Source organism: Peromyscus eremicus, chromosome 7 (genome assembly GCF_949786415.1).
Source record: "Peromyscus eremicus chromosome 7, PerEre_H2_v1, whole genome shotgun sequence".
Taxonomy (NCBI): Eukaryota; Metazoa; Chordata; class Mammalia; order Rodentia; family Cricetidae; genus Peromyscus; species Peromyscus eremicus.
In genome coordinates this window covers 104422166-104448964 of record NC_081422.1, presented here as the reverse complement: position 1 = coordinate 104448964, position 26799 = coordinate 104422166, and the positions used below count along the sequence as shown (strand labels likewise).

The following is a 26799-nucleotide window of genomic DNA, read 5'->3' as shown; positions in this document are numbered from 1 at the left end:
CGGTGTGGAAATCTGTCAGAGCCCACCCCCCTCCCTCTCACACGGGGAGGGTCCAGAGGACCTTTATGGAGTCTCTCCAGTGTTCCTATAGACTACTACAGGGCTCGGGGTTGGGGGTGGGGTTGGCTAGGAGGTCCCAAGAGGACACTCTCTGTCCCTGTATCTGTGGCTAAGGGTTCTGAGGTGACCACTGCTGACTCTGACTAGAGATTTGGAGCCAGGAGGCAGTCTTGGCCACTGCCCGCCCCTCCAGCCTCAACAAAGCTGGCCCAACCCAGGGGTAATACACACACTGAGCATCACCTCTGCATTCTAAGAGTCCAAACCCAGAGACCTAGCAAACAGCAAACAATGAGAGCCCTCTACTACATGGGAGTTTATTTGTCTCTATTTCCAAAGTAAAAAAAAAAAAAAGCTCAATATACACACATATGTACAGACCTTAGCTCTGACCTACTCAGGGTGGTGGGTACCCTGGAGATGAGCTGACCTCACCCCACAGAGGTTGAGACTGGGCTGGCTTAGTTCTTGAGACCCGGAAGTGCTGGCCAGCCTAATTCTACTCCTGCCTAAGACTATCTTCCCGCAGGACATGTGTGCCGGGCAGATGGGACACGGAGAACACATCAGTCAGAGTCACAGGCCTCTTGTCCTGTGGTGGCATCCACTGCAGAGGCCAGGCTGTCTTCCTGGCCTTTTAGCCGTTCACCTGAATAGAGAGCAAACCAGAGTTAAAAGGCCCTGTGCTTAACCCACCATCCTGAGGGCAGGACCCCGCTGGCCAGACCACGCTTACGGATCAGCTCTGCAATGGCTCTCTGGGTCCGCTTTTCTAGTTTCTCCAGCTTCTTGGCCACATCCCTCTTGAGATCCCTGGAACAGGGAAGAGGGGGAATTGGGACGCTAAGGATTTGCACGGTGTTGCCCTGGGGTCTTCCTGTAGTGCTTCAGCATTTATATCCTCAGATGTCTGAGGGGCTGCTCTGGGGAGATGGTCTTCTCTGCTCTTCTGGGCTTCTCCCCAGGTCCACTGAGCTAACTAAGCTAAGCAGATGTATACTACAAAGCCAGCTGAGACCCAACGGTCCTGTTACATTCTCTAAGCCAGCATCAGGGAGGGACGCGCTTGGCCAGCTGTCAGCCCTGCTCCATCTCCCGCCACAGCCACCCCCCCCCACACACACACACCTAGGGCTTCCAGATGTGTCACATGAATTCAGCCTGAGCTCTCTGGTTCTGAGGTTCCTGCAACACACACCTCATGCCTGTTTCATCAAGTTAAAGCGCTGTAGCAGGGGCTGCAGTCACACGGACCTGCAGGCAAGGTCAGCCTCGGTCTCTGGCTCAAGGCACAGAGCTACGCACCACAGCCTACAGCTCCCCCGTCACCCACTTTCTCAGCTCAGTCGGAGGACCTGCTGTTGTGGACTACTCCTTTACACTGTGTGACGATGGGTCGCTTGATTGGTTTAATAAAGAGTTGAATGACCAATAGCCAGGCAGGAAGAGGTTAGGCGGGACTTCTGGGGACAGAGAGGTCTCAGGGAAGAAGAAAGACAGTCGCCAGCCAGACACAGAGGAAGCAGGACACACAGGAGAGGTAAAAGCCATGAGCCATGTGGCAGCATGTAGATTAAGTTATAAGAGCTAGTACAAAAGAAGACTAAGCTAAGGCTGAGCTTTCATAATTAATAATAAATCTCCATGTTGTTTTTTGTGAACTGGTGGCCCAAAGAAAAATCTGTCTACACCTTACAGGCTTCCAGACTTGAAGAGACTGGGTATCCCATTTTACAGTCAAAGCAGGGATATAAGCCATGTCTGTTTGGCCATCCACTCTTTTCACTGTGGTCTCCTGAGCACAAAGGAGTGCACTGCTCAGATTGGTCCTCAGAGCAGGTGAGTTTTCCCCCATAGAAGGTTTGGAGGGGCAGCTGCTCCTTCTCCCTGTGAGGCCCCCTTCAGCACTTCGCCCTCACTCACGCCCTGCTTCGCCCTTACTTCTGACTCTCCTGTGCCCATCTATGCCTGCACTGCTGTCCCTGACCTGTCCCTGGCTGTCCGCCCAGCAGAGACCCATGACACACACCAAGCACCACCCTCCCAAAGAGCCTGCATGACAACACTTACCAATCAGGTTTCCGGGGTGCCAGGTTGGCCAGGTCCTAGGGAGACAGGAGACAACTCATCAGGGCCAAGCCCCAGCCTCAGGGGAGTGGAGAGACAGGCCACAGAGGCGGAAAACTGAAGACAGGCAAGGAAGTGGCGTGGGGTGGGAATAGCACGGCAGGGAGTGGGGCCACCCCGGTACTCACCACTTCCTCAATGACAGGCTCCGGCTTGGCAGCCTCTAGCTGCTCCTTCACCTTCTCTTCCACTAGGGGGCGCAAGGACAACGCAGGCCTAAGGAACTGCCACTCCACAGCGATCAGTCCCAGGCTTTGCTCCTCCCACTCCCCTGGGCCCCACTCAGCCACAGCTCTCGAAAAGGCTTGTTTGCTAGGTTGAAGGAAGACCCCAGGGCCCAGAAAGGGACAGCAGCGGTCTCCCAGCAGTGAAATGGGAGGTTCCTGTGTACAGGGGAAGTGTGGCATTATGGGTGCAGGCTCTAAGGATTTCCTCTGGGTGCCCTGGCCAGAGTCTGGGTGGCTTATCTTCCCGTCCATGCCACCTCAGACTTAAAACTGACAGGCACCTCCTGCCTCCACCAAGTCATTAGGCTTCTGGGTGGCTTCTTCCGGGGACAGATGCCAGAAACACTAATAACTATGGGCTCTGGGCTGCCTTCAGCCCTGTTACGAGGGAAGTGTCCTCCTGCCCTTTCGTTCTCCCGCCAGACAGAAGTCCTGGGTGGCCTCCTGGTGGAGGCAAGGGGCCAGTTTCTCATCCCTCTCCTACCCTTGGGGCGTCATGCTCCACCTGGTGGGGAGTGGACTAGCAAGAAACAAATGGACAACTTCTGGATTTCTGATGAGGTGGATCTCTGTGAGCTCAAGCTCAGCCTGATGTACAGTGGGCCCCACGTGAGAGCCTGTCTTAAAACAACCAAACACAAACAGATTCTTCAGAACAAAGGATGACTCTGCTACTGTGACCAGGAAGGAGGCTCCCTGCTCACACTGCTCACACTGCTCACACTGCTCACACTGCCGCTCTCACCCTGCATCACGACAGTGGCAAACCTGGGCTGAGCCCCTCTCTGGCCTTTGTGTTGGCTTCTGGTTGTTCGAGCATCTCTATAGTCAGCCTCTCTTTGGGGTCTTTTATTCTGCCCCTCTCCCCAGGGGCACAGGACTCACCACCTTGCCCTGCTGCCCAAGGACCCCAGGTCACTTCTCCTCATGCCCCGCGGTCTTATGGCTCCCTCCAGGATGGCAGGTGCAAGGGGCCTCTTTCCTGCCCTTATGGCCCCTGTGTGGCCCCTGAGGAGGTACTCAGTATCCCAGGAGCCCTGTCTCTGGCTTGACACAGGCAGCTCTTCTTTGAGGACCTCGTGGGGCATAGGGGGAAAAGGGCAGCCCACGTACCTGCTACTGGTTTGGCCTGGGGGACCCTCCTCCTCTTCAGGTCCTCATCCTCTGGGACATAGTTCCGAAGCCTGAGTCCCCTGTGAGAGCAGAGCAGAGGCAGACCTTAAGTACAGGAGTGTGTGTGGGGTGCTTCTCGTCTGCCTCCCACAACTTCCAACTTTCTTCCTATTTGTCTGAAGACAGTCAAGTGAAGGGAAGAAGAGACCTTAAGCCTCAGTCCCTCCCTCACGAATTCCCCAGAGCTGGCCCAGGGTGACTGGGAACATTTCCTAGTATCTAGTGGCTCACCTCCACTTGACAGTGATGGAGCTGAGGGTGACCGCGCAGCTGAGCAAGGCTGTCAGAGCTGAGTCACTCCTAGAGGAGAAAGCCCTCCACACTAGCTCTCCTTCTGCCTTCATGTCCTGAGCCAGTGTAAGTCACAGTTCATCACCTTTAGTGGAAAGGGTCTGTGTGTACTGGGTGTGGCTGAGTGACATGAAGGGGCGCGTGTGCGTGCGTGCGTGCGTGCGTGCGTATGACATACAAAGGCAGTATGATATGCGAAGATTCCAGGCCTGAGGCTGTAGTGAATGGGACAAAAATGCAGAAGACACTAGAGGCTGATCCGCTCCACACCTGATGGGAGTGTCCGCAAAGGCCATGGGAACAGGCAAAACATGAGCAAGGCTAGGGAGCCATGGTCCACTTGCATGCTGGGAAGACCTACGAAGCTCATGCCCTGAAAGGCCTAATGTAGCTAGGAAAACCCAAACCTGGGGGTGTGGAGTCACAGTGGCCAGGATCACCCAGTAGGAGCCCCAAACCAGGCCTTTCATCTCTCTGCAGGCTGCCTCCCAGCTCAGCAGCTTATCAAAGCCCAATCACATACACAGAGTACTGTCCCTGGGAAGAGGGGGCCCTGGCTACCCCACAGGGCAACGATGTGAGAGTTCCTAGGGGGCCGCTGGGCTTAATGACGGGAGGTGTAGACAGTAGACCCCTAGGCCAGAGAGGCACAGAAGTAACACCTGTTTTCTCCACTCTATTTTGGGTCCTTGAACTCTGCTGTCTTAGAACGTCCTAGATTTTCTGACAGTCTTCCTAGGCTACGTCACGGTGGCTTCCCCAGTCCCTGAGAGGGCAAGCCATTCCACAAGTGAGGTACATGATACCTGTGGCCACACACCTGACTAGTGGCAAGGCTGTGAACTTGAACTCCATCTGTGCCTGCTCCCAGCTCACATACCAACATACCACCTCCTTCCTCCTGCCAAGGCCCCTGGGGCTGGGCTAAACCTGGGGAGTGCCAGTACCCACATGGCCCATCCCACACTTGTAGGGGTAGCCTGTCTCTGTTCCCTATGCCTGCTCAGGCCTGCAGTAAGCAGCAGGTCACTGGGGCACGCGGTGACAGTGGAGCCTATTTGCTACCATAGTTCTTGTTCACTACAGGGTGGGGAGAAAAGAGGAAGAGAAACTGGGTGTGGGCAGAAAATGGCAGGGATTAGTGAAAGGAAACAGACAAACCAACAAACAAATGCCCCAAATCCCACACACAACTTCTGGTTAATCATGGAGCTCCAGAAGAGGGGAGTCTGCAGCAAGAAGCCCCATCTGCAGCCCCAGGTCTGCAGGAGGTCACTGGCATGACGGGAACCCAGCAGGGGAGGGAAGAGCCACGATAGTAAGAGAACTGCAGCCCTGTGCCCACTTCCCAGCTCCACTCAGGGAGGAAGCCCTGTGTGTGTGGACATGCCACTCGTCAGCAGCAAGGCCATCTGGGCCCTCACTGTGACAGGTCCCATCTGCGGCCTCAGTTTCCACGTCAACGAATATGAAGGCTGTGCTGTGTGCCTGGCTCTGTATCAAGGTAGGTTCAAGCCCTCACCTGTCTCACTCTGAGGGCAAAGGAAGAATCTCCCCTTTATGACACCTCAAGAGCTGTCCCTGGTCCACTGCTAAAGGGCAGGGTCCTCTGGGAAAGAAGCACTGGGTTGTGCCTGGGGCTTTTCTAAGCAGGTCCAAGATTTAATTCCCTTTCCACAAACAACTTAAAAAGCCTGGCCACAGACACAGTTTAAACATCCACTGACTGGCCTTGGAGGTGGCCAGGGTGACAGGATTGTGGGGCTGTCAGCAGAGATAAGAACTGCAGTAACAAGGGCCTGTCATGGGCACCTCTTTCCCCTCCAACATCTGTCTCCTGCTAAGTGGGGTCCAAAAGGACGAGCTTCCTGGAATCTCAGGTCGGCGAGAGAGAAATGAGGAGGGCCAAAGAGGAGCAGGACCCTGGCAAAGCCCGGGGCTTTGCCTTGTGACCCCATCCTAAGAATGAGTGAACCCACAGCATGCCAGAGCTAGAAGTAACCTGTACATCACCAGGACAGGTGGGTCACCCCTCAGGAGGGGGTGCGATGTAACTGGAAACCCCACCAGTCTCCAAAGGGTAGATGAGGGAACCGCTAGGGCAGCTGTTGGTGAGAAGGACAATAAGTTCTCTCCAGTGGAACAGAAATAATCCAGAACTTCAGATGGGCTCCAGAATTTCTGTGCACAACATCCTTGTTCACTGAAATGAACAAGGAGGAACAGAAATAATCCAGAACTTCAGATGGGCTCCAGAATTTCTGTGCACAACATCCCGGTTCATTGAAATGAACAAGGAGGAACAGAAATGCAGCCATAAGAGGCCTACATACTGGAATTCTCAGAAATCAACTTTAAAGTTAGGTGCGGTGGTGTAAGCTAACACTGAGAAGCTGAAGTGGGCAGGAGGACTGAAAGTTTGAGGGTAGCCTGAGCTACACAGTAAGTGTCTCCCCAAAACAAACACAAAACAAAACAAAAAAAGAAATAATTTCCCACTCTCTTTTCCCCATTTCCCTGGGTTTGGGTTGTTGGTCTTTTTGTTTTTTGTTTTTTACATTTATTCATTTACACACACACACACACACACACACACACACACACACACACACAGAGAGAGAGAGAGAGAGAGAGAGAGAGAGAGAGAGAGAGAGAGAGAGAGAGAGAGAACGAAAACATGCACCACAGAAATCAGAGGACAACCTGAAGGAACCAATTCTCTCCTTCCACGAGTCCCAGGGCTGAACTCTGGTTGTGACGGCAAGCGCCTTTACCCACTGAGCCTTCTTTCTGCTTTTTTTTTTTTAAACTTTCTTTTTATTTATTCTTTGTGTCTTTCATATCGGGCAGCTCAGTCCCACTCATTTTCCATCCCTATGTATCCGCCCTCTGCCCCCCTCCCAATAAAATTTAAGAGAAAAAAAGAAGGGGGAAAAATCTCATCATGGAAAACACAATGAGTCAAACGATAAATTCCTTTGTCCACACATCTTTATGTGCAAGTGTTCATTGCAAAGAGTCACTGGTCTGGTTCGAGGCCTCTAGTTTCTGCTACACTATTGATGCTGGGCCCTCATTGGAACTCCTCTTGATTATCTGCTATTGCCCTGTGTTGTGGAAACCTGCAGCTTTAGGTCTGCAGGACAGGTATCTTCACATCTTTCTGCTTTTTTTTTTTTTAAAGATTTATTTGTTACATATACAATGTTCTATCTGCATGTATGCCTGCACGCCAGAATCACCAGATCTCATTACAGATGGTTGTGAGCCACCATGTGGTTGCTGGGAATTGAACTCAGGACCTCTGGAAGAGCACCCAGTGCTCTTAACCTCTGAGCCATCTCTCCAGCCCCGTCTTTCTGCTTTTTAAAATGGGTCTCATGTATCCCATAGTGGTCCTGAACTCCTGATCTTCCTGCCTCTGCCTCCTAAGTGCTAGGATAACAGGCATGTACTACCACACCCAGTTTTAATCACAGGATACCCCGGGAGTATACATATTTATAAACAGAATACCAGAAATTAATTTTAAAGAGATAACGACTGAGTTTTGAAGATAGTTTTGCTATGTAGCACAGGCTGGCTTTCAACTGGAGATCTTCTTGCCTCAGCTTCTCAAGTGCTGGTGGGAATACAGGCATGCACCACCATGCCCAGCAATGACTGAATGTTTCAGACAGACTCATACAGGATTTAATCAAGTGGGCTGGAGAGTTGGCTCAGTAGTTAAGGGTACGTTGCTCTGGTAGAAGACCCAAGTCCAGTTTCCAGTACCAATGTGGTAGCTCACACCATCAGGAACTCCAGTTCAAGGGGATCTGACACCCTCTTCTGACTTTCTTGGACATTGCATTCAAGTAGTGCATAGACATACATGAAACAATCATCAAACCATAGATTAAAGAAAACTATGAACTTCAGGCTGAGGCTGTAGCTCAGCTGGGTGAGTGCTTGACTAGCCTGCAGGAAGCCCTGGGTTCGATCCCTATTATGATGAATCAGGCATAGTGCTGCATACTACAATCCTAGTGTTCGGGAGGTAGAGGCAGGAAGATCGCAAGTTTAAGGTGGGCCATGTAGTGAGTTTGAAGCCAGGCTGGGATACGTGAAATGCTGTCACAAACAAGAAAAAACATGAACTTCAAAGGAAAGTATATGTAGGCAAACCATCGCCAAATTACTAAAAACCAGAAATAAAGAGAAAGCAATTAAAGACATCCAATCCCAGTGAAGAAACTGAAGCCGACGGCTGTCTTCACTGACAGCATGGGAAAACTAAGGCGATCAAGTGTGGGCATGGAGGTGCAGGCCTGAATCTCAACATTCAGAAGGCGGAGGGGGAAGACTGAATTCTAGACAGCCTCAGATATACAGTAAGACCCTTTTCTTAAACAAAACAAACAACCCCTTCAAAGTAAAGCAAAGCAAAACAAAGTAAAATATAAAGCAGGTATGGTCCTGTTCATCCATAATCCTAGGACTCAGTCAGAGGATGGATTGAGGGTTCAAGGCTAACCTGGACTACAAAGTGAGATCCTATCTCAAACAAACAAGCAAAAGTACAACACAAGAGGCTAGACCAAAGGGTAGAAAGAGTGACACACGGTACTCGAGTGTCCTGAGGGCTACATGGTACAGGAAATAGAAAACTACTATGACTTTTAATAAACTACTCTTTAGGACATTTGTTAAGAACGCATACTGTCTTCCCTAGGAGAGACACAAAAGAAAGGGAATGGAACTATATTAACAAGGTAACAGAAAAAAGGAAATGAGAGGAACGAAAGGTAAAATGCCAGGCTCTCAGGAGCAAGCCCAGCTTGCCCCCTGGGCTTTCCCTTTACAGCTGAGCAGCCTTCCTTCCGAAAACTGGGTGTGGTGGGACGAAGTGCCAGCCAGGACTAGCAAGGCACCTTCTTAGTGGGCCAGGAAATGCCGAGCTGCCTGTACACACATAGGGAGGCCATTCTTCTGGGGATCATGGGAGTCAAATGCTGGTTCTGCCTCCCCCTTCTTTCCACAGAATGAAGCAGCTGATGGGGAAAGGGAGGTCTAGAGTCCTGGACTTTAACAGTGTGACCTGGGCTCAGATCTCAGGTTTTGATGCTTTTGAGACATAGACCACCATTAGTATCCTCATGGACGCCAAGGTCATCCATCTCTCCTGAGGTCTGGGATGTGAAGGGGGCCGAAGTCATCTGAGCTGACTACAGCAGAGTCCTCTAGAACAGATGTCTCACCTCCACAGTACTGCTCCAGAAGCTCTTTGGCCCTGAGAGCTCCACCTGTCAGGACAGAAACGAAGGAGACCCACAGCACAAAGGACAAAGCCTTGTATGCAGCTGGCAACAGGCCACCGAGCACACACAGGCATGGCCTGCCAAGGCCTTCAGTATCCCTCACAGCCAGCTAATGGAGAAGACGGAAAATGGTCTTTGTGTTGTCCACAGGGTAGCAGGGTCACCAGGACACTTTCCTAGTAGCTGAGGCTCGGCCAAAGGGCCTCTCTCCTCCTTTCTACCTGTGTGCTGTTCCTGTCTGTCTGGTCTCCATCCGTTGCTATCAGTTACCAGTGAGCTCTGGAAACGGGGCCAGCCAGGAGCCAGCCTTCTTTCTGGTCACCGAAGCCCTTCCGCTGGGAACTTGAGTGTGAAGCTGACTAGGACTGGAGCTTGCACAGGGAAAGGAGAAGATGGGGTCCAGGTCCATGGGCCCTTCCTATTCTTGAGACGATGCCTGGGCAAAGGTTCACAGGAAGTGTGGGGTGATCCCCAAATCCCACTTCCAAGTAGCAGAAGGTAAAGGTGTGGGAGAGACAGGCCAGAGGAGAGCCAGCCTCTGTGGGGAGGTGACAGAACAAGCCAGAGCCCTGTCCTGTGAGAGCCCCTTGCTGGAGCTACCCCCCTTCTGGGGAGGAGACGTGTCGCACGAATCCTGGCTCTGTGCTGTCATGTCCCCTGTGACTGGGGTGTGACCTGACTAGGGGTGTCGGGGAATGAAGAAAGGACAGACACAGAAAAGCTGGGATGAGGCGAACTGTGCATGCACTCACTGCACAACCTGGAACCTGGGCAAGCTCCTTACAGGGCCGGTGGAGAGCACTTCGCTAGTGAGGCAGCAGGGTGCTGTAGGTGAGCAGTCGTGGGGTGCGAACACCCAGGGGGAGGAAGCCACAAGTGCTAGTTTGTGTACAGCTGCCTACATTCGTGGTCCCATGTGGCACCAGGGGAAAGCTTTGCCGTCCCTCTCAGCCTCACCGGGAGAAGGCTTTGCCACGCCGGTGGGTCTGAGGCTCTGGTCCTTGCCAAGCCCATGTCAGCAATATGAACTTCACTGGCTCTTTACACATTCTCTTAAGGCTTCTTCAGATCCTCACACTGTGCCACCAGAAGAATGTCACGTGGCCAAAGTAACAATGAAGACACTCTATGGCCTTTTTAGAATGAATGTCAAGACACACCACACGAAGAGCAAGTAAGGGGGGGCGTGTATTGGTCAATGGTGTGTAGAAATAAGCCAGCTGGGAAGGATGTGTCTCCCAGGGAATGGTCTACCCATGGAAAGAGCTAAGATGCCAGCCCTAGAAGCAGACTCCCAACTTAGAAGCCAGAAGTGGGGGAAGGTATTTCCTGGTGCCCCTTTAATATCTTCAAATGCCGAAACACACAAATCTCTCAGATCAGTAAATGTATAAAGTTGTACCCAGATAGCTGCAGTATTGAGGTAGGTCTTGCATAATCACTGGAAATAATGTCTGCAAAGAAGGGATGAGTGTGTGATGGGAAATGCACAGGAACACATGTTGGCAGTGTTTACATCTAAGTGAGATTTTAAAAAACTTTTCTTGGTTTTCTGTAATTTCCAAAATTTCAGTAACCTGGTTACGATAACAACCAGCCAAGTAAGCGGACCAAGGGGCATCTGAGGTAAGGTGAGGCTGGCCCCAGGACAGAGGACTGTGGCAGGGAAGGCCCACAACATTACCAGAGCTCCTGGGGCCAAAGAGAATCAGAGAACAGGCCTAAAGTGTATGCAAAGGGGCAAGTGAGGCCCAAAATGTCCAGGCCAGTGACCTTTGAGCCACGTGCACTGGACTTCCCGTAAGGCCCCTCTACTTTGGCAGCCAGTGTCTGAGCTAAGCCTTGATATTTCCCTACAGGAGGCAGATACAAAGGCCACCCCAGTGTCTCCCCACTCTCTGGTCCAGGGCTTCTAGCTCTTTCCCTAAATCTAAACTTCACATGGTTCAGGCCCCACACTCTGCTCACTTAACAACTCCTGCCCCCCAGATCCCTACAGCTCCCTCCCCTAATGTCCCTACCCCTACAAAGTGACACTAACCACCTCCCTTAAGTTCCTCTTTGCCCTGCATGTGTGCCCCTCCCTTCACAGTGGCAACCACGCTCTATGCTTGTGGCTTTAGACTCTACCCAACAAGCTCCAGCACCCAGGATGACAAGCTCCAGCACCCAGGATGACAAGCTCCAGCACCCAGGATGACAAGCTCCAGCACCCAGGATGACAAGCTCCAGCACCCAGCCTATGGTGCCTCCAGTTGGAGAAAGGAATTCATGGGGTGCTTGGGGAAGAGCTTTACAGTAGTTCTTGGATGCCTGAGTTTCTTAATGACCAAGGAAGAAGACAACCGGAAGGAAGGAAGCTAAGAAGCCACTGTGTTCCGCAGATACAGGGCAGTAATGTGGCTGGGTCACAACCGCCTACTTCTAAGTAATGTCTACGAGTCTTTATTGCCAAGCCACAGGGCAATGTCCAAGCTGACACCCTATTGAGTCCATTTCTAAAACAGGCAGCATTTGTATCCATTTCCCCTATCTCCTCCCCCAGTACCTAGAAGACCTGAATGGTGTTGCAGGCTCAGTGATCACAGCAAGATCTTCCTCCAGGCCAGCTGCAGGGGCTCTAGGTGTGGGTTAGCCTGGAGCTGAGGGGAAATCACTCCTTAGGGGTGTTTTTTTTTTCACACTTTCCTATGTGCCACTGAAGCAGTTCAGAGAAAGTCAATGTCCTCTATGGACTGTAAACTCAAAAGTGAAAGGAATCTTTGAGATTATATGTCTGGTTCAATCTTACCACTGGCAAACAAGCAACCATGCTCTCTGCCTACCCTGGGGCCTGAGGATACTTCACAGTTACCCACTGCCATGAACCCTTGTAGAGGATGGCAAGACTGGGTCAGCCAATCCTCATGGCAAGCTCACAAGGTCAAGGCTCACCTCAGTTGGTCACCTTGGTCCCCTGGTCATCCAGTTTCCCTCAGAGCCCAGCAAGAAACAGGATATATTTCTGCTGACAGTAATAGACTCCAGGTAAGTTCAAAGCTAGGATGAGCCTGCAGGATTCTAGAGGTTGGCAATGCCCAGAGAAATTATTTTACGTGTGTGTGTGTGTGTGTGTGTGTGTGTGTGTGTGTGTGTGTGTGTGAGAGAGAGAGAGAGAGAGAGAGAGAGAGAGAGAGAGAGAGAGAGAGAGAGAGAATGTATGCCATGTATGTGAGGATGTCTTCAGGAGCTAGAAGACAGTGCTTAGACACCCCAGAGCAGAAGTTACAGATGGTTGTGAGTCACTCGACCTAAGTGCTGGGGACAGAACCCCAGTCCCCTAGAAAAGCAAAAAGTGATTTAGCAGCTGAGCCATGTCTCCAGTCCCAAGCTCTCATTTTTAATGTCCAAAGTACAGAGCTACCAGAGCTTGAGGCCACTCTCACACACATCTCTATATAAATAACTAACAAAGCAGCAGCCAGACCCTCCTGAACCCTCCTGAACAGGCAGAGGTAACGATCTTAGTGCTCTAGAGACTGATTGGACGGTTTCTCTCAAGACTTGGGAAAGTTCAAATCCTTGAGCCAGCGATCCCACTCCAGGAGATTACTGTTCAAACAGTAACATACAGTGGCAAGTGGAGCTAAATATCCTCCACACAGATGTGTCTGGAAGCAGCAGAAGTAACAGCTGGGAGGCAGACTGCCACCCTAAGCCCCAACCCTGGGCTAAAAGCACTCTTCTGGAGAAGGGGACCAGTTCAGGATGGTGTGATCACAGTGCCTGCTTGTAAAGGATCCCCCCAAAATCAGAATAGGTGACATACAAGACGGGACCAGAACATGGACACTGCAAACAGGAAACAAAGGGCTGTTTTCTGTCACTTAATGTCTTCCTTCAGATCATTAAGTGGCTTCTTCACAGCCACTGAAACTTCACAAGACACAAGCCAGTGGTGGTGCCACTCCCAGGCAGAGGAGAAAGTCTTATAGCTGTCTTCCAGATTTGTGTGTGTGCGGGGGGTGTCTTCCCAAGTTAGAGGCTTTGAAATCTCCCAACCTGTCTTAGCCTCCTGAGTGCTCGGATTACAGGTGCATCCACCGTACCCAAGGATAGGTTATCAGCCAGCAGCTATTCCAGGCCAGTCACTGGTTCAGGCAGACTCTGCCCAGTGAGCACAGAAAACCCCATCCTCATTCTCTCCCTGATTAGTTGAATTCTCTACCCATCCCACTGAAAACCCACAGCTAATGGGTATTTAAAGAATTAGAAAGAGGGCACAAGAGATGGGTCAGTCGTTAAGAACACTTGCTGCTCTTGCAGAGGACCCAGGGTGGGTTCCCAGCACCCACAGGGTGGCTCACAACTGTTGCAACACCAGTTCTAGGTTAATCTGATGCCCTCTTCTGGCTTTATTGGCACTACATGCATGTGGTGCTTATACATACATACATGTAGGCAAAATCCTCATACACATAAAGTAAAAATAAACCTTTAAAAAAAGAAAAGAAAAACAGGCTGGACATAGATGTTCAGTGAGTCTGCTTACCTAATAAGATAGTACAAGCTCAGTCCCCAGACACGCACATGTATACATTCACAGTCCCTCTCTCTGAAATAGCAGATATGTCAAAATCAAGGGCTAACAAATAAATCAGTACTTAGAAGTAGTAAGGAGTCACAGGAAATTTATTTCTATCTATCAATAGTCAAAATATGCTACATAAAAACATTTATAAAACAACAGGATTTGCACAAATGTGTCAATCTGTCCTTTCCTTCTCTTTGTTTCCAGTGCTGGGCTCAAACCCATGGCTTGGCTATGTAAATGCTCACTAAGCCACATCCTCAGCCCTTTTCTATTGAGAGACTTGCTAAGTTGCCTGTTAATCTGTATTTTCTAAATCTTCTACAACTGAAAAAAAAAAACTGCATGTATACTTTAACAGCAATTTCAATATAAATCCAGACATGGTGGCACATACCTGTAAGCTCACACAGAGGACTCTCTGGAGTCTGAGATCACTGTAATTACATAGCAAGGACTAATCAGGGCTATGAAGTGAGAGTGTCTCAAAACCCCAAAACAAAACTAGTGTGTGTGTGTGTGTGTGTGTGTGTGTGTGTGTGTGTGTTGTACACATACTTAAATTTAAGAGGAGAAATAAGGCTGGATGAGGTAGTACGTGCCTTTATTATCAGCACTCAGGAGGCAGAGGAAGGGGGATCTTTGAGTTTGAGACCAGCCTGGTCTACAGAGCAAGTTCCAGGGTTACACAGAGAAACCCTGTCTTGGGGGCGGGGGGCAAGACAAACAAAAAAAGAGGAGAAAAAAGGTTTACAACAGCTGAGCTGCACCCCAAGGGTTCACAGATGAGAGCTGGCACAATGGCTACTTGAAGCCCAGATGGTCAGAGCTATGGGGGACATGCTGTCCGCCCCCCATAACAGCCATTACTAACTTAATCAGAGCAGTTGTGATTACCCCCAAAGAGGCCACCTTAAGATGGCACCTGTTGACGGCACCTCATAAAATGAGGGGTGAGGAGGGTCATTATTCTCTGATCTGAGATTCCAGGCAGCACACGGTCCTGAGAGTGCTACAGTACACAGAAGGTGGATGGGAAACTTCATCTGTGCTGCTACGGGAAGCCATCATGCTGGGGTGGGCCTAGTCAGTGACGCAATTGTTTGGGGTCACCCAGGCTCCTGTAAGCAATCTCTCACACACATTCTTCTATAAGTAAGTCCAACAAACTGGCTGGTTCACCAAGCTGGACTTAGATGGAATAGTTACTCTGTTGCCTCTGGTGACCTATCTGATTTGATCAGGACTCCCCAGAGAGAATTCAGGCAATAGGAATACAGGGAAAAGCCTGCAAAGTCCAGTGCTCCTCACCCTGGGGCCCAACCATAACTCCACAGACCACTGCGGGAGAAAGTGGTGTTCAACCCAGCAGGCTGCATGGCCTGCAAACGGCTGGTTGATTCTCCATAGGGCCGCTGCATCCTTCAGCCCACCCTTGACCTGAGCCAAGAGGACGTGGGACAGAGGCCAGGATTCCTGCCTGTGTGGAGCAGCACTGAGGGTCAAGAGGGTGGGGCAGGAGCATGTCCAGCATGGGGACTAGGCAGAGGGCAGGGACAGCTTCATTTTCTCACTGGTGACACAGAAGGCTGCATGAGCTCACTGTTCCCACCCTACGCATCAGATAGGATGCAGGGAGGGGCCCAGAGTCAGCCCTGCTGCCTTTCAGCGGGGAGATTTTAGCCAAGTGACTTCACCTGCCTGACTGCGGTTACCCCACCTATCCACCACACCCAGCCCAGAGAGGCCAGAAGATTTCAGAAAGGGACTCTGAAAGCACCCACCATCATGACACATAAGATACTTTCTTCTCTCTCTCAAACAGAAAGGGAAGGCCCCAGTGACGCTCCCACACTCTTCCACACAGTAGAGACATGCCCACTGCAGGTCACAAGGAGAGTCAGCTTCACCAGTGATTTCTTAATTTGTTCTTCCCAATTCCCAGCCCGCTCCTGAGAATGAAGAGTCAGGAATCGGGATACTGCTTGTTATGTTTCCAGACTGTAGCTACGGGGAGAGAAGGGAGCCTGAGCCATTCCATTGCCCGGTCACAGGGACACCTGCAGCCCGAAGGTGGGAGTAGCCCTTGTGGTCACCAAGACACACCTTGCAGGGACCCTGGGACCAATCTGCAGAAGCATTTGCCAGACTAAAGGCACCTGGCCTGGGGCTGGGTCGGTCTCAGCAGGGTAGGACCACTGTCTTCAAGAGAGACAAACACATGGAGGCGGAACAGCTTTTCCATCCCCAGAGAAGGCCGACCATCGGCCTAGTGTCCTCCATAACATGGGACACTCACTCCAAGGGGAAAACCACTGCGGTCTGTTGGATTGAGGGACCCGGATCCAGGGGTGGGGAATACAGTTCAATGGTAGAGTGAGCGGAGTCATGGACTTGAGCCCTAGCACCACACCCAACAAAGACCAAGCTCCAAAGCTGCAGGGATGCTGTTTGGGACTCACTTGTTTAGGCATTTAGCACGGTACACTCCTGTGTCAGATACAGTATGCTGTATATCCCCTTCACCCTACTTCATAGAGCAGTGGTTCTCAACCTCCCTAATGCTGGGACCCTTTAATACAGTTCCTCATGTGTGCTGACCCCAACCATAACATTATTTTCATTGCTACTTCATGACTGTAATTTTGCTACTGCTATGAACTGTTATGAAATATCGGATATGCGACCCTGTGAAGAGGTCTTCGACCCACAGGTATCTTCATGACCCACAGGTTAAGAACCACTGCAATAGACCCTCTACAAGGTGGAGCCTCCAGGCACCTAGCAGGGAGGGCTTGCCTTCAGGAAGCAAAGGTAGCTGACAAGAGCACCCCTTTTTTCAGGAAAACCTCTGCAGTAAGTAGGAGCCCAGGGGAGGACTGCCTCCAGGATGAAGCCCTGATGCCCCATCAGGATTAGCCACAAGGAGGCTGGCTGGGACAGGAGAGAAAGCACAGTGACCTCTGGGCTTCAGGGTGCCCCCCCCTCCCCCACCAACCTGTCCTGAGCCCGATGACCTTGGGGCTTACTCCTTCCTGCTAGGGGTTTGTTTGTAGGGGGATGGGACAAGATTTATCCTAGAAAGAAGAAATAAAAAGAATTTCTGATCCACAGATTCAAGCAAATTCTAATAAAAATGCCAGCAAGTTTTTTTTTTCTTTACTAGACATTAACAAGCTGGTTGTTAAAAAGGTTAGGGGTAGAAAAGAGTTTGGAGATAGTCTCATACTATAGCTCAGGATGGTCTCAAACTCAACAATCCTCCTGCCTCAGCCTTGCAAGTGCTGGGATGCCAGGTGTGAGCCACCAACATCCAGCTTGACTGTTAAGTTTATAAGGAAAGAAAGTACTAGAACAGCCAGAGCAATTCTGGAAAAAGTGTTGTGGGGCGACTGGGCAGCAACCTGAGCTAGGAATGCACCCTGGGGAAGCCATGAGAACCAGCTGGCTGGCGAAGTGAGGACAGGGGCCCTAGGGGGCCTGCCCCAGTTCTCCTCAGCTACATACCCCTGGCCTTGCAATGTTTCTGGTTGGGACAGCTGAACCTGTGAAAGAGGCCTCGCAGCTTAGTTCCTGGACTACGTAATCTACAGGTGAGTGAGGCTCGCACTGGCTTCTACTCCTTCCCCTCTTGGTCACACGAGCTCATTTCTCCTCCCACCCACCTCGCTGTCCCGCGGCGGCGGCGGCGCCCCCCCCCCCCCCCCCCCCCCCCCCCCCCCCCCCCCGCTACTGTCCTAGCTGGAAGAGTCACTTAGGCGGGTCTGTAGGTAACCCTGTTGGGAGGGAGGGCCTCCAAGTGTCTTCCTGCTCCTCAGAGCCCCACACTGGCTGAACAAGCAGCTACAGTGTTAGTTCCCCATCAGGTGAAGCAAGTTTTCCTTTGTTCCGATTGTTTGCTGAAGACACCAAAGCTCAATGAGGCAATGTGACTCATCCTCGGGTCACTAATAATCTGCAGGCCCTGGATGTGACTTTCAAACCCCAAGTCCAGTCCTATCTGCTTGGGTCCTACTCTTTCAGGGCCTATTGCTGAAACTTTTTTTTTAAAGTGCATGACGATCTAGTTATACAAATCAATTAAAATGGCCACCAGCCAACTGTCTGTGCAGTGTCAAGGCAACGAGACCTCTGCAGGCAGTGCCAAGTGACCTAGGGGCACTGGGGCAGGTGGGTCTCACTGTCTGCCAGCACACAGGTGTGCACCGACAGCAGGTCCCTGGGTCATCCGGTGGTTAGAGTTCAGAGCTGGGTGGCAGGATGTGATGGAATGGCTGAGGAGGAGCCCCGGGTTAGGGCAACAGAGAAGTGAAGAAGGGAGGGAGAAAGAGAAGACTGCCTTTTCCTCACCACGAGAGTCTGGGTCAGGAGGCGCCAGGCACAGATTCTGTAAGTCCCTCGGTATCACCCCCACGGACACTGGGTGAAACTGGGGTTAGGGCACGTGAGTAGAGGTCCTAGGAGTTGAAGAGCTACCCATGTCTTCCTAGCCAGGGGTTACATCACCCGCCCTTTCACACTGCAGGTTCAGGACTCTGGGCCCAACCACCCAAATTCTGCCCTCTGATATCCATGCCTAACTCAAGGCACACTTTCCACAAAGCCTTGTCCTGTCCCTCAGCTAAAGACAGCCTAAGCAGGCACTGTTTGCGCAGGACACTCAGGGCTGCTGTCCCGGTCTTGCCCTCCAGAAGCAGCCTGTTCTCATCTCCAAGAGGCCCAAGAAGTCAACGTGCTCACTGGTGACCAGCCTCAGAGGCCAGCCCTCCAGTGAAGCTGAGGGTCACGTTTTCTTCCCAAGGGGACTGTGGCCATTTGGGTCTGCTGGAATCCACAGGTGTCTGGAGGAGCCCTTTCTGCCTTGAGTACCTGCCCTTTGCTTCATCCTGTCCTTCCTGGAGAGCTCAGGCCCTGAACACTGTAGCCTAGGGTCCAGTCCAAGGGTCTGGCCTCTGTTAATCTGCTAAGACTCAAGGCTTGCCTTCCCGGGTCAAGCCCTGTGCTCTAAAGCCTGAGTCAAAAGAGCTTGCTTTTCTATGGGAGCCGCAGAACAGTGCACTTCCGTGCTCACTTCTCCCCATTCCCAAGCCGGACAAGCTGTGTGACACTCATGGCTTCCACGGAGGAAAACGGAGGAAAGAAAAGCAGAACGTAATCACAAGCAGCTGAGGCAGAACCTAATTCAATGGCTACCATGCTTGGTCCTCAGCTGCTCTGACGAAATGACAGGCGGCCAGTGCTTTATCACACACAACCTCTTCAACCCTAGCGAGTGAGCAGGGCCTTGGCGTGACCTCATAGAGTGGACCTTTACTGACAGGAGACGGGAGCCTGAACTACGCATTCCCCCTCTTCTTTCTCAGTTAGGAAGCGGGTCATAACTTATGTGCTCACCCTCCTTCAGTCAAGAAAAGCCACAATTTGCTGTACTGTGAGACAGGTTTGCTCCTCCCCTTGGGTCTTTGTTTAAAAATAAAACCACACACTTCAGACAGTAAAGCCGCCTTGGATCCCGTTTCCTCGCCTCTCACCAGTGTTAATCCGCAGCCATCTCTCCCTAGTGTTCACACTGTTTTCCCAGGGTACCTAGCAGCTTACCACACTTCCTCGTGTAAGCAGCCTGTGTCCCTCTAGAGAATGCCACCACCTCCCGCTGCCTCCCAGGTGTCTACGGTGGCAGCCCCCACAGCACACACAGATACACTGTGAAGTTGGTAGACTGGGTAACACGCGGGATCATTTCTAAATTTGACTCTCAGTCCTGAACTTGCCCGGTCTTTGCTGCGGCGCCATCTCTAGCTGAGTCTCTTGCTAGCTGACCCGCCCACCACTCACCAGGGACCCTTCTTTCTCAGCAAGGGGGTCGATGAAAACAGACCATCTAGTGTACCAGAGACAGCCCAGAAATGAGACTCAAGGCTCCAGCTAGCAACCGAGAACCCACGACTAAGAACGAAGGAGACCATGTAGGTACCTACCCCCAAATCATTCAAGTCTGGGGACACTTGGCAAAGAGACCCCGAGGTGCTAGGAGCTCCCAAAACCACATAGTTCAGTACAGAGCCGACTCTACCACCACAAGGCCTCTCCCAGTAGAGAGCTGTTGCCATGACAAGGACCTTGAAGGACTGCCAACAGGACAAAATAAAGGGCTTCCTGACTGATGCCAGAGAAGAAGTGAGACAGAGATGAGAGCCTGCTCTTTGAGACATTCCTTCACCCTAACAAGGCTGGAAAAGCAAGGCCTTCTCCAGTATGACAGCCCAGCTTCTTCTGGGGAGCTCTGCCTCCCCACAGGGCCATCCTACCTTCTACATCAATGCCTACCCTCCAAGCAGCAGTACCTGTGCATGAAGGAAACTATCCAGGGCAGAGGAAATCAAAGACATCTGTTTATAAAGACGCCAAGTCTAACCGCAGCCACATCCCAGCCGAGCACTGAGCAGGACAGGGTCAGCATGACTTCTGGGACGTTACACTGTCTGTCCATAAGACTAGCCACACAGCAGCTCTTCGCTGCTCTACAGGTTGGTTCCTGCAGAATTCCCAGCATCTTTTCGAAACAAAGCAACATGGAGAACTCTGTGGAGGGCACTTCCAAGTTATGAGGGAAGACCTCATGCCTGCCAAGGCCCTCACATCAACTTAAACCACCTCAACCAGACAACATTATTTCACCAAGTAAAATAAATGCTCCAACTCTAAGGGGAGTGCAAGCAGAGAGAAGGAAGAAATGGCCTCCAGGCTCCATGTGTAAACTGGGTGTCCAAGAGTGATTCCAGCCTGGGAATGGGGGTGCACACCTGTAATCCTGCACCTGGAAGTGGAAGCAGATGGATTAGGAGTTCAAGACCTGCTCCAGTTACATAGTTGAGGCCGGCCTGGAATACAGGAGTCCCTGTGTCAAGAAAGAAACAAACAGGATGAATCCAGGCTGAGAAGTAGGTGTGAGTAGATGATCAGACCACGTGGCTCAGACAGAGCTTTATACACAGGTAAAGAAGTAGAACACATGAAAGGTACATAACAAGACTAAAAGATGTAATATACAGTTAGAATGTAACACAAACTAAGAGCTAACCAGCATTTCTTAACCTGGGGGTCGAATGACCCTTTCATAGGGGTCACCTAAGACCATCGGCAAACACAGGTATTTATGTTATGATTCATAGCAGTAGCAAAATTACAGTTATAAAGTAGCAACAAAAATAACGTTATGGTTGGGGTCACCACAACATGAGGAACTGTATTAAAGGGTCACAGCATTAGGAAGGTTGAGAACTGTTGAACTAGACAGTAAGCGAGGAAATCTTATAGAGGGACATATATAGGACTTATAGGAACAATCTTAACTAGTGATAGGGTTGATCTTTTCAGATCTGAACAAGGCAGCCACATGAACAATGTCCAGCCCTGAACGCAGCCTGGGAAAATTCGGGTGGGGAGCAGAGGGCAGTGTGGCATGGCCAGAACCCACAGGGGCACTACCTGTGCTTCCCATCTTCTTCTTCCTCTTCTCTGAGCTGCTTGGTCTGTGGCTCCCCATCTTCCCTGTCCTGTAAGGAAAGAGAGAAAACCACTGCTCAGGTGAACACTCCTACTGTGGTTCAGGTCACCTGAGGAGCTGATTAGGAGAGGACAATCAGGGCCAGGTAACTGAGGAGGAGATACAAGAGCCTCGCTCTTCTCCGCTCCCTCCCCAGGCAGAACTTAAAACTCCACAACCCTTCCAGCACTCGGGAGGCAGAAGCAGGCAGAACTGTGAGATCAAGGCCAGCCTAGTCTACATAGTGAGTCCCAAGATAACCAGGACTACAGAGAGACCTTGCCTCAGAATAAAACGAAATTAAAAAACAACAATAAAAAAGCCCTCCATGATCCCAGCCCAGTCCCAGGCACAAGGTTGTCCTTGACAACAAGCAGGAAGAGCTGGAAGGTCTTAGATGGCAAGGATGGAGCTGGTCAGGGTTGGATGGTCACCAGCCACCTTCATGGAGATGGATGGAGCCATGTGTTGGGCTGGAGGGAGATGGGGAAAGATGGTCACCAACAACTAGGACAGGGTAAGAACTCAGGCTCTTGGTATTCTTTCCAGCCCATAGACCTCTTCAGAAAGACCCATTCAGATCCTTGCAGAAGTAAGCTAACTTGGACCAGGCTTGGACAAGACTCACTGCCTGGGTCTGTGATGTACTAAAGAAGATGGAGGCAAAGAGAACTCATTTAACAGGTCTATGGGAAATTTCTCTTCTAAATCTGGTTCTTAAAAAATTTCTTACATTGTGTGTGTGTGTGTGTGTGTGTGTGTGTGTGTGTGTTGCACATACATGCCACAGAGCACATGGAGGTCAGAGGACAATTTCCAGGAGTCTGAAGAGGTTAGGATAATTTTCAGGAATTGGTTCTCTCCCTCTACCATGTAGGCTCCAGGGACTAAACTCATGTTGCCAGGCTTGGTGGCAAGCACCTTGACCCACTGAACCATCTTACCAGCCCTTAAATCTGCCCGCCCCCTGTTTATGTAAGACGTTTATCTCCAGGTACCCGGAGAACCACAACTTAAGGGCACCACCAGGGCCACTTCTGCCTACTGCAGAAGGAAGTACCCCCAGGTTCCTAACCTCCCAGCATCATTGTGGTTGGACTAGCTGCCCTGTGGACACACTGACCACAGGCGCATGTACATATGGACAGAATCAAATGTATGGATCCATGCCACAGGCCCAGGGCTTGACCCAAGGCCCAGGATGAAGGCCGGCATGCCAAGGCTAGCCCTCGAGAAGATGTCAAACTCACTTTGTTACTGGCAATGAACTCTGCTGGAGTGGTGTTCTGAGAAGAAACCTGGAAGCTTCTACTTGCAACCTGCTGTGATGGCTGAGAATATGCCGGAGCGGACATTAGATTTTAAGTAGCTGCCTGCAGTTCCTCTCCTAGAAGTCCTGTACACCACTGACAGCTGCCTCCCTCTGGGGTGACATCTGCTTCATGTTACTGTCTACCAGTGCTCACCCTGGAGATCCGGGGCAATGACAGACCTGCCATTCCTTGGCCATATGACCTATGTGGTCTGGCTCACTGAAAGCCTTCCATAATAGAACACATCAAGACACCTTCTGTCCTCAACCCAAGCAGCTCGGTCTCATGGGGATGAGGCAGTAGGAACAAAATGAGACAAACAACATGATTACTGGGGGGGGGGGGGATCTGGTTTCCTAGGACAGAGAGACAGGACGGCAAAGGCATTCCCAGGTTAGAACTTGAGCAAAGACAGTGTGTGGTCTAAAGAACGGAGAGAGGTTCGGGCTGGAGAACAAACTAGCATTCTCTGAGTGGCTCACAGGGTAGGACGGGGCCTCAAGATGAGCTGACATGGGCTCCCTCCCTGACTAAAGGCTTGCCTACAAAGCTACCAGAGGTGTAGATATTCTTTCTTTCTTTTTTGTTTTTGTGACAAGGTCTCACTATGGAGCCCTGGCTGGCCTGGAGCTCGCTATGTAGAGCAGGCTGGCCTCAAACTCATCAAGATCCACCTGCCTCAGTCACCTGAGTGCTGGGGCTAAAAGTGTGCAGATATTCTAATAAAGAGCTCCCTACCAACAGCAAATCCCACTTCTTTCTGGAAGGGTTCTTGTAACGGACAGAAGAGGGCGCCATCTGTGTAGGAAGGCTCCACCTCTGAGAGGAGTGCTTTGCCCACACCACACTCCTTCCTAACCAAGAGCAAGGTTAAACCAGAGACAGGCTGCCGCCGCCACCTCCAAGAGCCCCACAAAACTCAAGTGCCTTGGCAAGGGCCGAGTTACTCATTAACAAGTGAGAAAACAGCCACGTATCCAAGTGACATTTTAAAACCTCCTAGCCATCTGGTGAGCAGGTGCAGCAGTGGTCCACAGACAACCAGCTAAGACCCCTGTCTGGGATGCTGAGTAGAGCAGAGCACAGGCCGAGGACAGACACACGTGGTCACAGGAATGGGTGAACAAATGAACGGGGGGGGGATGAGGTGGACTCTGACCTCCCGTCAAGAGTGACTCTCTGGTGGGACAGCAAGCATTCCTAAGGAGAATGATTGCTTCGGGCCAATCCTGGCTTAGGTCACAGGCATTGCTGCCCTACTCTACCCGACTCCCTGCCAGGTGCCGAGAATTCCCCCCTCCCCGGCCTAGACTCGGATGAGCTCAGAACTAGAGGTGTCACAGGAGTTCCAAGGGTGGGGGGCACACAGAGAATTCAGAAATGGCTATCAGAGAAAGGAAAACTGAGAAGAGATGCCCAAGATCACAGAACCTGGCCCAGGGCTCTTGCCAAGATGAGAAGCAGCCTATCAAGAGCAGTACTGAGTTTCTAAAAAGGACTCTGACCTCAGCCACCTTTCCTGTCTCCCCACACAGTTCAGGCATGGTCACATGTACAGATCCAGCCACAGCCAGCCAAGCCCAGGCCAAGGCACCAGTAGACACCCAGCAAGACAGGAGGCCTAGGGTCTCCCACCCAGAGATACTATGATGACCCCCTAAATCAAGCTCAGTGTCCTAACCCTGGGCCCCACACTCTTCCCAAGTTTCTCTGCCTGTCTTCTCCTTCCCAAGCCCCATTTTCCATTCTGTTTTTTTCCCCTTGAGATTTATTTTATGAGGTCTTGCTTGCATGTATTTCTGTGCAACATATGCATGCCTAGTGCTCATGGAGGTCAGAAGAGGGAGTCACATCCCCCTGGAACTGGAGTTATGGATGGTTGTGAGCAGCCATGTGGGTACTAGGAATCGAACCAGGGTCTCTGCAAGAACAAGTGCTCTTGGGGCTGGAGAGATGGCTCAGAGGTTAAGAGCACTGACTGCTCTTCCAGAGGTCCTGAGTTCAATTCCCAGCAACCACATGGTGGCTCACAACCATCTGTAATGACATCTGGTGCCCTCTTCTGGCCTGAAGTCATACATGCTGTATACCTAATAAATAAATAAATCTTTAAAAAAAAAAAAAAAAAAAAAAAAACAAGTGCTCTTAACTGCTGAGACATCTTTCTAGCCCAGTCCCATCCCATGTGTGTGTTTGCCTGCATGCATGTCTGTGTATCACGTATGTGCCTGATGCCTACAGAAGCCAGAAGAGGGCACTGGATCCCCTAGAACTGGAGTTTCAGACAGTTGTAAGCAGCCATGTCGGTACTGGGAATTGAACCCTGATCTTCTGGAAGAGCAGCAAGTGTTCTTAACTACTGAGCTATCTCTTCAACCCTTCTCTTCTCCATTCTTGCTCCCTCTCAGGTTCTTACAACTAAGTCCCCAGCCATTCTCCTTCATCCTCACTAGCCAAACAACCCTCTCCTCTAGAATCCAGTTTCTTTTTCTGTTTTGTTTTGTTTTGTTTTTTTCAAGACAGGGTTTCTCTGTGTAGCTTTGGAGCCTGTCCTGGAACTCACTCTGTAGACCAGGCTAGCCTTGAATTCAGAGAGATCCGCCTGCCTCTGCCTCACGAGCGCCACCACCACCCAGCAAATCTGCTTTCTTAATGGGGTCACATAACCAAATGTGGGGACCATGAAAAATTTAGCAAATACACAATAACTAAGAAGTAATTCAAAATTAAATGCACTATGAATTCATGGTGTCTCTGGCAGTGTTCACCTGTACTGTGTGGAGGGACTTCACTGTGGCCTTGGTTCTGAGCACACAGAGGGTACACTTTGCCCTGTTCATGCCATCATCACAAGTGCTAATGGTGTTGGAAACACCCAGCCCTGGGTTCAACACTACCCTAGGTTATGAACCAGAATGTTTTTATTAAATGTTTCTGCTCTTAGGAAAACTTAATTACAAAAAAAAAAAAGCATTTTAATATTTTCCTACCATCATTCTTTACCATGTGTCAAGTTTGTATAGTTTTGGATTAGACTGTCAGGATGTTCAATTCTAAAAAAATTTTTTTGTGTGTGTGTATTTGTGTATGTGTGTGTGAGTGCACATGAATTTGTGTACACATGTGGAAGCCAGAGGTCAACCCTGGGTATCACTGCTCACAGGTCATCCACCTTGGGTTTTTGTTTTAGTATTTATTTATTTAGTGTGTAGATTGGGTGGCCCAGGGTATGCAGGCATACCATGTAGGCAGAAGTCAGAAGAGGACTTCAGATCCCCAGGAAATGGAGTTGTAGATGGTTGTGAGCCACCACGTGGCTGCTAGGAATCAAACCCGGATCCTCTAGAAGAACAGCAAGTGCTCTTAACCACTGAGTCATTTTGGCAGCCTCGTCAATCTTGTTTTATTGGAACACATCTCTCAGCAGCCTGGGACTTGCTGCCAACTATGCCAGGCTAGCTAGCCAGCGAGCCCAAGTAGCCAACTGCCTTTGCTTCCTCAGCACTGAGATTATGGGCACACAGACCATGCCTGGCTTTTTAGTTTCATTTATCAGTACTAATTACATTTATTTATTGGGTGCACGCATACATGGAAGAAACCTTTTGGGAATCTCTTCTTTTCTTGTACCATATGGGTCATAAGGCTTGGTGGCAACGGACTTTACCATGGAGCCATGTTGCTGGCCCAGGTCTGGCTTTTCACAAAGGTTCTGGGGATCGAACTCAGGTCTTTGTGCTTGTGCAAGCGATTTACTGAGTGACCCCTCTCCTCAGCTGCTATTTCTCCTCAATTCAAAAACAAACAAAACCAACCACACAGTTCATTTAGATTACTGAATTTGCTGGCACAAAGTAGCTTATAATCCCCCTTAGCATCTGTGAGACCTGTGGCAGTCAGGGTCAAATATGTCGGTAACTATGTTCTGTCGGTCTCTGTCTCGGGGAGCGGGCGCCAACTAACCGAGTGTGGATATTTAGCTCGAGTGTAACCCCGAGTGGGGGGATTACAGGCTTCCGCCACCCTGCTCTGACTTCTTTTCTCTACATCAGACAGCAAGAGCTTTATTGAGCTTGGGTAGGCCTCTACCTGACTCTTCACACTTGTGTTTAACAGTGGGTTTGCTCGTTCTCTCTTCCTGGAAAGAGCCTGCATTAGCTGAGCACTGCTGCTACATCCACACTGCTGTCTG

The 26799-nt window shown here is 50.6% G+C and overlaps 1 protein-coding gene across 1 annotated transcript in view; it reads right to left on the bottom strand.

Moving 5' to 3' along the window:
* Positions 1 to 406: 406 nt before the first annotated feature.
* The window catches only part of Ccdc12 (coiled-coil domain containing 12), a 56352-nt gene continuing 29959 nt past the window's right edge, over positions 407 to 26799 (bottom strand). The window contains exons 2-7 of the mRNA XM_059268758.1: positions 21237 to 21304; positions 3528 to 3607; positions 2316 to 2377; positions 2131 to 2165; positions 797 to 873; positions 407 to 709 (exon numbers count right to left, since the gene is read on the bottom strand). Of these exons, the coding sequence (XP_059124741.1) occupies positions 627 to 709; positions 797 to 873; positions 2131 to 2165; positions 2316 to 2377; positions 3528 to 3607; positions 21237 to 21304 (405 nt within the window). The 3' untranslated portion in view covers positions 407 to 626. The remainder of the gene's footprint in view (positions 710 to 796; positions 874 to 2130; positions 2166 to 2315; positions 2378 to 3527; positions 3608 to 21236; positions 21305 to 26799) is intronic.